The sequence below is a fragment of the Montipora foliosa genome, chromosome 4 (genome assembly GCF_036669935.1).
Source record: "Montipora foliosa isolate CH-2021 chromosome 4, ASM3666993v2, whole genome shotgun sequence".
NCBI lineage: Eukaryota > Metazoa > Cnidaria > Anthozoa > Scleractinia > Acroporidae > Montipora > Montipora foliosa.
This window is the reverse complement of record NC_090872.1, coordinates 34,358,234-34,368,233: the sequence shown is the minus strand read 5'-3', so window position 1 is coordinate 34,368,233 and position 10,000 is coordinate 34,358,234. Positions and strand designations below refer to the sequence as shown.

The window sequence follows — 10,000 nt, the reverse complement described above, 5'->3', positions numbered from 1 at the left end:
CTGAGCTGCGTTTTGTCTTCCAGGAGATTCAAGTTATCTGTGCGCAATATGTAGCTCTAATAGTACACGATATTGTTTTGGTATTGTATATCATTGTAGTGCCATGGTAGAAGTCTTAAGTAAATAGCCCCCTGAGAAGACATGTGGTTGCCAGCAAAGTACTTAACCCAGAAGGATTGAAGAAAGTAAAAGGGAATCGAGAAACATTGGCTTCTAGGCTGACATGTTGATCATTTTCTAGTTCCTTCACAATTTTAAGCGTCTGACAGCTTTGTAATACAAAAGCTCAGTGAAGTGAAGCCCTATCCGGCGGCAGCTACTTTATTAGTCATCAGCGTCACAATTTTTTGCTGATTTGGGGGCTCATTTTGTTGAAACTGAGGCACGCTTCCAACAAACCTGCTTATTTTCGTGACTTATGCACGCGCTGCTTACAGTGCACTACCACAAAAATCCTCCCGTATCACATTTCAACCCACGTATGCAAATTTGTGAAGCTCGAAAAGTACTCATGATGAATTCACAAAGGCTGGAATTCTCACAAAAACCTTTTCCAGCGAAAAAATTGTTGAAACAAACAACATAATTGCTTGTAGAGGCAAGAAACTCTTCCTATTTCATTGCGTGCGTGAAAACAAGAGACCGAGTCATGTCAAATTACCAAACGCAATAAAGCAAAATTTCAGGATCAAACTCTTTCCTGAAGAACCTTTTTCTTGACTAATGAAGCACAAAATAGACAACAAGGTTTCTTTTAAATAATTCTTGGCTGTCACATTTGCAATTATTTTTTTACCTGAAGACTGTGCAAAGTTGATCAAAAAGCATGAATGCACTCAAGGCGTTCAAATCCTTCCAATGTTTGTTAAACCCATGCAGAATTTGCCATTTGGTTTCAATGTTGTACATAACATCAGCGTTAGCCAAGTAAAGTTAGAAACAAACCTCACTTTGTGACATCAGACGGCGAAAGAAGCAATTGTCGTCGAAGACCATTACTTGTTGCATTGCCCGGGGAGGACTCCAATATAAAAAAAGGGAGGGATGCTCGACGTCTCTCTTAGGGGTGTAAATTTCGGATTTTGGTCTCACTTAGAGTGTTCTGGGAAAAACGTACTCATGTGTAGCCGTGAAGGTCTCGTTTGGGTTTGCCCGCGAAGAAATATAAAAGTGCATATTAACACTTTTATATTTCCTTTTATATTTCTTCACGTAAATGAAAGTATTAGATGATAATTTCTTTGCCATCATTAAAAGTCACTGTATTTTTTATTTCTCTGTGTTTTAATATGGCTTCTCTTAGGGGTCAAAAAAAGCCTGGACCACGCCCAGGTTGGTCTCCTTTCCGACGAGCATCCCTCCCCTTTTTATATGGGAGTGCCCCCCCCCCCCCCCCGGGTCGCTTTGACGATTCCAGATATTTTGTTTTCACCTCCTGTCTTGTTCATGACCTCCGTAAGGGTATATTTTGTTCAAAGATCCACTAAAACGCCATTCGTTCGCGTTACAATGGCTTTCGACGCCAAAGTTAAATATTCTACTGCGTCCACCGGATAAAATCTATGCAATTATCGTAATTATCCTATTCACAGTGAAAGAGGAAATGAAGGACTTTAAAACAAGAACTATTAGCGACGCATTTCTCATCTTTATCCCCGTACAATTTAAAGAATTTTTTTTTTTGCAACTGAGAATGACATCAAAAGGTCGCCGCACACTAGCGGATTTTCTGTCGGCGGACGCCAAAAGAAGTGTGAAGTGAATTCTGACAAGTCTTCTGCAAGATTTGACAATAATTCGTGGGTTTCTAAACAATATAGTTTTAGTCCTTTTCTCATTAATACGTTCATGGGGCTGGCGCAAAAAGAAAGGTTTGAGAAAACTACTTGACATTCACCGACCATTTTATGCAAATTTCTGTCGGGAGTCAGGAGTCGTGTTGCGCTGGACTGAACTACGCATTCGGGCCGATAAATGAATGTCTTTTAGCAATCTCGATCTAAAGCGCCAGGAAATATTGTATATAAAATGCTTTAACAACGTGATATTGAGACGAAAGTCTGCGATGTTTTCGATCGCTATATTTCAATAAAGGCCGGTTTACACGCTACGATTTGTCGCCCCGATCTGTCGGCCCGACAGTGTCGGGGCGCGAATCTTACGTGTATTTTGACACCCGATCTTAAGGCCCGACGTCAGTCCCGACGTGAAGAATGTCTAGTAGCCCTCATTCTTTTTTAAAGCGGTGTTTTACTCCGCATGCGTAGTGAATGCTACGGTGAAAACAAAATGGCTGACGAGCACAACGGTTTTTGGTCGCTTTATTCATCAACAGCAGCATAAACAACGTCATTACTGTTACTTGCTGCAGCATTATTAAGAATCAAAAAGAGAGGAAGAAGGAAAACACGATGTGCTTGGGAGAAAAATTAGCACCGGACCGAAGCCGGGGCTTTTCACCAACTTATGTCATATCCAAGTTGTTCGTTCAGTGATTTGGCTACATGCGTTCTCGCAATCTCTCTTTTGTTCTTGCCATGATACTCTTTATTCCCCTTGTCATATAGACAGGAATATTTAATCCATTCCGCTATCAGCAGGGAGATTTCTTTCTCTTGGAAACTGCGTGACTTTGGCCTCTTCAGAGTCTTCATGTCCGCCATTTTGATTGCTTCTGTTTGGTACGCATGCTCTTTTCTCAAAGTTTTGATTGACATGTCGGCTTCTTTGAAAGTGTCGGCCCGACTCGACAAAAATCTGTTGCACTGCAACAGATTTTCTGAATCGGGCCGATTTCGTTTTCACGAATCGGCCTTAAGATCGGGTGTCAAAATACACGTACGATTCGCGCCCCGACACTGTCGGGGCGACAGATCGGGCCGACAAATCGTACCGTGTAAACCGGCCTTAACCCGTGTAACTCTTTATGGTGTGTCGTTCGTAATTTTCAATGCCGTTCAACCTGGTTCGTCGCCAAAACTTGCCCGGCCGTTCAGTCTTGCAACCTTACCGTTTTTAAGAGTTCATCCGTGCAAAATTTTCTCTGGTCGTTCGATAGTTCACGCCACCCGTGACAGCTGCCATGAGAACGACTTTCCTATCCGTTTTTATCTGTCCACCTGCTGTGCGTTTGGCCGTTTGCACGGATACCTTAAGGCGCTGTGACACTGTGAAATGTTTCGGGCAACTTGTCTCGCAATGTTTTGGCGACATTGTGGCGAGACAAGTTGCACGAAAAGTATAACTTAATTCTACTTTCGGCAACGGCTCTTGCAACTTGTCTCGCAACGATTTTGGCCGTTGCAGGGTATGTTACACTGTGAAATCTTTCGTGCAACTTGCACGAAACATTTCACAGTGTAACAGGGACTTTAAGAAACGTTTTCGCGTGAGGGGTCATAATTTACTGTTTATCTCTGTGCAGTAAACAATTAAAAATTAAACTGAATATCACTGAAATGTAACTTTTTCTTTCAGACTTGAATACCTTGACAAAGAAGTTTATACCAACAATCCTACAGCTGGCTATTTTATGCAGTTCAACACAACAAGTAGATGAAGAATAGATCTTTGGTTATTAGAAGTGGACTTTCAAGAAATGTTGAGAATTTTTAAGACAACGAGCAGAAATAAATAAAAAAATAATACTGTTTCATAACTTTGATGCTATTAGATGTCCATTAAACTTTGGTGCTCTGAAGTATCAGGCCAAACAATCATTAAGAGAGCTTCTGTCATACGTTTCTTCTTTTCAAGGCAGTCGTTAATTTTTTATTCATGGGAATTTCAACAGATAGCACCGTAGATGCATCTGTCAGTATCTTTTCATCAATTAAAATAATTTTAATGAAACCATGCGGTGTGTTGTAATAAGTATTTGTTTTGTCGTAGTTAGTCCTCACTTTTTGAGGTCCCTTAATTGTTATGAGGTTGAAAGCAATGGGGATATCATTATTGAGGATCTGCCAAGGTAAATTCAGACAAGCATGCAACTTTGCCTAAAAAGTAGCAACTGTTACAGCACGTACAATGAAACCGCAACAAATGACATCCTTTCTTTAAATTTCCTTTAACTTCTGACAGCAACGTGAAACATTGACAACGCACCAACACAAGACCTTTTGAAATTGAGACAAGCAACCTTGTAGAACCCCCCTCTCCTCCCCCTCCATTGACAACGCACCAACACAAGCAGAACCCCCCTCCCCTCCCCCTCCCTTGGCAGGGTCTTATTATTTGCTGAGTACAGAGATGACTTAAGCCACTTACTTGAATTGGGCCAAAAAAATTATGATCCGTTACAACCTCACTACAAGCTGGTGTTTTCATATGCAGAATTTGTTAAACTCGTGGGCATATTATTTGCGGTAAGAAATTTTAAACAATTTGCAAACATGAGAGGGCAGTATTAAAAGCTCATTTTAAAGTGGCAATGATTAGAAATACTTGCTACATGTACATGTAGAAACTGTTACATTAACCAGGGTTCAAGGGATGCTAACTTGTACAGTGTAGCATGTACAATGGCAATAATATGTGTAAAGGGACAACAAGACATTGTGTAAATAATAATTTATTATTACATATAATATTATATAGTTCTTTCTTCAGTATACTAGACATCTCAGAACAAGGACAATTTATTTTGATCTGGGTTAATCTGTCCTCACTAAAATGATCAAGTTGTTTTTAAACTAAAATCCAAGACTAGTTTACACTTGTCTAATGTTTTTTATGGATTTGGACATAATTTTGTCCATTTTGAAGCTACATAACGCCTTAACTATGCATTTACAGGTCATTTACAACTTACGATCATTCTAAATTTATCGTTTCCCTTAGCCGGAAGGGCTTTTGCACGAGATAACAAAGGGCTCTGGAGACAGGAAGTTCAATTTTTTTCCATTGGTTAGCTAGCGAACAATAAAATCTTCAATTTGGCAGAAGTAAAAATGGCTGACGTGGCACAGTAAAATGATCAGAGTGTCTTTGTTTGAAATTACGATATTACTTATTGCTTCTTTCTGTTCAACATAAAAGGACACATTCTCTAAGTTGAGGGCACTTAAAGCTTGACATAGAGACTCTTCGAATGTTCCTGGTAATCCTTCTGAGTGAGCATCCGTATATGTAGTACTACTGATGACTCATGATATGCATGAACTCTGGAGGTCCTAGAATCTGAGACTGCAGATCCTGTCTCCAGAGCCCTTTGTTTTCTCATGCGAAGGCCCCACCAGCTAAGAGAAGCGATGGGACCTGGGAACGAGAATGATGTATGATGAAAATGTCCAGCCAATGTAGTTGAAATTTAAGAATTCGAATCTACACTACGCCCAGGTTACTAGAAGATTGGCAGAGATTTTGATACTACTTAGCCAATGATTAACGCTAACCAATCTTCAAGCAAGTTACTTGAGTGCGGTGACTAATTTAAAGATAAAAACAAACTAAGTGGCTTTTTATATACTGTCCAAACCCAAAGGCAAGGTATCAAGGGAAATCACAAGGTATTTAGTGTTTGGTGATATTGCGTCCACGACTTTCAGCAAGGAATGCAAGTTCATTAAAACCCAACTTGAAAAAGCAGGGTTGTTAATCTCTAGAATTTTCTGTTAAAATTCTAATAAATTTCTCATTATTGAAAAAGTTGAAAAAATAAAAAAATGAAATAAAAACAAAAACAAACATTAATGATGAATAAAAATGAAATCATGTTCAATGAAAATTTAAAGGGACAGCCGGGTTTAGAGTCAAAAACCCATCTACTAGGGATCATCACCAAACCTGACAAATCACAAGCAATTATAGACTTGAGGACAAGTAGAGAGAATTACTTGGGTCCCTGAATACTGATCGATGATCATAATTTTGTTTTTATGCAACGATGGCCAACATTAAATTCCTGGGGTGTATGTGAACCATATTTTTATAGTTTAAAATCAATTTTATGACCAATGACATTATGGAGGCTCAAACCTGCTTCAACACCTTCAAAACAGTCTCTGGAAATTATTGTTTAAAATGGTTTGGGCCACCTTTAAGTTGCATTCTTTAGGTTTTAGGCATAACATACTTTATAGTCTTAATTAAGTCATTAAAAGACTAATAAGAATTATTAAATACTTTAAGAACTTCTTTTCTGTTCCAAAACAAGAAGTTGCATTTGAACATGATGAACTACGTTTTTTGAAAATATTTTGGTTACATAACTTGTACCTTAATCTTGACTACCAATGTCAGTCTATGGATTTGATATCACTTTGTGCTTGCAGGCAGCCCTGTATTACAATGTTGGAAATTCAGTTTACTTTCTTGACAAGGCCCAAGGCCAAAAGCACATTCCCCAGTGCTGAATGGATCAACTTCATCCTCTAGTGACAGGGGCCACATTTTAAAAATATTTAATTCTTCTACTTTTAGTATGCAACAGTGGTCATTACCACAAATGCTTGAAAATTATTATTATGTACAATTTTGTAAGTTTAAGTCTGTCATTGCTGGAATGTGTTGTATGTGGTCTGCTTGTCTGTTCTCTCCTTCATCCCTCTTGGCCCTAGGAAAGGATTAAGAGATATCGCTTTTAACAATTACACTTTCTTTAAAAAAATCTTTGTGAAATACGGATTGTGGTAATAACAGACAAGAACTTGTGGACGAATGGTTCGTTCTATGTAATGGTACACTGTAACAACAGACCTAACTGAAGGGAGATAACCTTAAATGCTGATGATTACTGTGAGTATTGCACTATCTTTTGATTTTTCGGGAGCAACTTGTGAAAAATTAAAACATTATGAATTTTACATGCCAGCAATTGACCACTAAAATGAAGGTAACAAGAAAGACTGACTTGTACAAAATTAATGTACATCAGTGATGAAACACAGACATTTTCATGAAAAATATCTGTAAAATATCCCCAAACTACTATAATTACAACCCGGATATAAGGTAATTTATTGACATCCTAGACACACTTGGTAAATGTACTTATGGCATAAAGATTATTAATTTTCTTCTCTTCTGCAGTTTGCTGCATCCATACAATACCAGTAAGCACAAAGGTTGTCTTGTTCTTCTCCCACTACTCATATCTAAGCTGGGTTTTCAATACAAGCCGGCAACCGCTGGAGTTCCGCCGGCTACTTCATTACATATCGCCCATTACTCTGGTTGTAGCGATCACGCCCGGCTTGCTCGAAGCACGGTTAGCGCTAACCAGCGTTAAATGCCATGGAAACCTATAGGTTTTGATAACTCTTAACCAACGGTTAGCGCTCACCAGGCTTTGAGCAACTGGCCCCAGCTCGTGACTGACAATCTCGACGTTGCTTCTTATCCATTATATCTTTAAGATGGCACAGTAACTACACAGTCACTCAATTTTGCAGCATGTAATAGAAAGAAAGCTTCTTAAAAAGGAAAGCTTAGTTATATATTTTGTGCTTTTGCATCCACACGTGTTTGTTGCAACCTTGAATTGAAAAGAAGTGGCCTGCCCAACCTCGTTTGCGTGTGCCGCGATTTTAATAGCACACTTAAGTTAAAGCTGAACTATGCACCATGGCAGAGAAATGGAAGCATCAAACAAGTATTAGCACTGTAAACACTCTTTTTCTTCTTTTGGACTCAAAAAAGTGACGATACTCAGGTAGGTGAAGAATTTCGGCCAATATGCATTAAACCACTTAAGTAGTTGCCAGACTTTATTATTGTTCATTCTACCATTACGATTACAACGTTGTTTTATACTTTACTTATTGATTCTTCAATAAGCTATGGTCGACTGATTTGATAGAGAAAGCTTCCTAATGAAATGAAAGTTGTTAGAAAATGCAAATCTTGCTGTCTGTGTATGTAAATAAGCCATAATAGATGGACAATGGATGTCCAGATTGTGGTTTTCGCATGGTGCCCAGCAAAAGTGAATCATACTGCTTTTGATGCTAGATCGCTAAAAATAGCATTTCCCGAGCCTCTAGATTTCAAAATTTTCTGGGGTGTGCCTCCAGACCCCCCCAGGGTGAGGGGCCTTGCGGCCCCTCAAATGTCAATGTCCAGCTACTTCTACAGAGACTGACGCCTACTTCAAATCATTTTGAAACACAAAAAAAAGTGACCCTCAAGCCCTGAAGTGACTCCGTACAAGGCGGACTCATAGTCATCTTCACCATCACTTCTCATGATCGGGATCAATACTGCTGCTGCAATGGCAAGTGTGTTATCTTTGGTAGCAAGACCTGCAACCTTGACTGCATTGTCAAGTAGAGATGCTTCAGATGCCTCAAGAGCTTGTCCGATTGTTGCGAAAGATGTCTCTTTTTCCAGCTTAACTTCCTACCAGTCATCCATCTTCTCTTAGTTGCTGCAGTTTTCCTCTTTGCCACCAATACAGTCAAGGCAGTAACAGCTGCGGTTTCTCGTGAAAATGCTTCCCTTAAGCTCCTAATAGGGTTCTCCCTGGTCTGTGCCTGGCAAAACTCTCATCACCTCCGGAAGGCACATAACAAAAACCTACGAGCCAGACAAACTGCTTTAGATCGTGACAGAGATGTAGAGGCTGCTGGGGTGATGAAGTTATCATTAAGATAAACGCAGCAGAGGGCTCTAGATGTTGCCATCCGGTTCGGAAACGAAAGTGTGGCTGGACGCGCGTTCACGTTTCATCTTCAATATTGCCGACTTCTCAAATCTCTTCTCTCCGTTTTTCTCTGAATCGCTTTACCCTCTCCCGTGTTTACTCACGAATTTTATTTTTTCTTTCCTCGGCTGCAACGTGTTTTTCTTGCCTTCGTTTTCTTTCGTTAGATTTCACTTCTTTTTTCTGTTGAGATCTGTGTGCCGCTCTTGTCGTTACTTTGTTCAGACAACCTTACTTCAGTTCTCGATTCTCTTTGACTTTGGCAATTTTACGTTCACGATTCTGCTCATAGTACTTTTTGTCCGAAGCTTTCTTTTTCTTAATGTTTTTGTTCCCTCCATCTTCTCAGCATTTGAAAGGCCTTTCTTCTCAGTATTCATTCCGGAATTAATGTCACCCTTGACTTCACGTAAAACTCTCTCACGTGATGTCCGATCTAGGCGTGCTTACCATTTATCCAAAACTCTGGAAATTTCGGTTTGAGGTCAAATGGAAAAATAATTTTCCAGAGAATATTTTCGGAAATTGTGGACAACCTCCAGAGGTAGTCCTCTTTTTCCGTTTGGAATGCAATAGGCCTTATCACGGTTTTGACCGCCATTTTGACGGGTTGGCAAAGCGTAAAGAATTTGTAGTATTTATTTGGGGATCCGATGTCAAATAATTTTCGTTAAACGCTAGTTCTAAAAAACTTATGAATCGCGAACTGAACTTACAGGGTTAAAGATTATACAGACCAATTCTTAGGGACTAGCCTTCGTTAAAAGCTGCGTGGTAGCGTTTTCGATTTTTCCATACATTGTCTGTGTAATTGTTACTGAAAATTCGCGGGAAAAATTAGAGAAAAATATATGGAAAAATTGAAAACGCTGCCGGGCAACTTCTGCAAACGTTTAGCGCCTAAAATTAGGTCTGTATAATCTTTTGCCCTGTACCTTCAGTTCTCAATTCATAAGTTTTTCAGAACTAGCGTTTAACGAAAATTATTTGACATCGGATCCCAATATAAACACTACAAATTCTTTCGCTTTGCCTACCCGTCAAAATGGCGGTCAAAACCGTGATAAGGCCTGTTCGGGAAATGCCCTTATCATTTGCGAGAATCGTTCCAGGCCCTTTCTCACAAGATTGGGTACATATGTCGGGTAGGTCAATAATTACCTTCATGCAACGATCATTCCATCCGGATTATTTCGCTAAATGGTACGCACCCCTACTTTACTTTAATAGCCTGCGTAGCCAGCGGTATTGTTGGCGCGGAGAATGGGGCGGGGCGCTGTTTCCATTCGCCGCCAGTTAATTTGCCTCCAACGCTACCGCCAGCCACGTAGGCTACTTTTACTTTTACCACCATAC

General features: G+C 39.7%; 2 protein-coding genes across 3 annotated transcripts in view; one reads left to right on the top strand and one right to left on the bottom strand.

Moving 5' to 3' along the window:
- LOC138000670 (RIB43A-like with coiled-coils protein 2) overlaps positions 1 to 3,855 on the top strand; it is a 12,962-nt gene extending 9,107 nt beyond the window's left edge. Inside the window, exon 6 of the mRNA XM_068847234.1 lies at positions 3,478 to 3,855. Within this exon, the coding sequence (XP_068703335.1) occupies positions 3,478 to 3,559 (82 nt within the window). The 3' untranslated portion in view covers positions 3,560 to 3,855. The remainder of the gene's footprint in view (positions 1 to 3,477) is intronic.
- A 702-nt stretch (positions 3,856 to 4,557) lies between these two features.
- LOC138000671 (histone deacetylase 11-like) overlaps positions 4,558 to 10,000 on the bottom strand; it is a 35,001-nt gene continuing 29,558 nt past the window's right edge. For both annotated transcript variants that reach the window (XM_068847235.1, XM_068847237.1), the window contains exon 14: positions 4,558 to 6,556. In XM_068847235.1, coding sequence (XP_068703336.1) covers positions 6,495 to 6,556 — 62 coding nt within the window. In that variant the 3' untranslated portion in view covers positions 4,558 to 6,494. The remainder of the gene's footprint in view (positions 6,557 to 10,000) is intronic.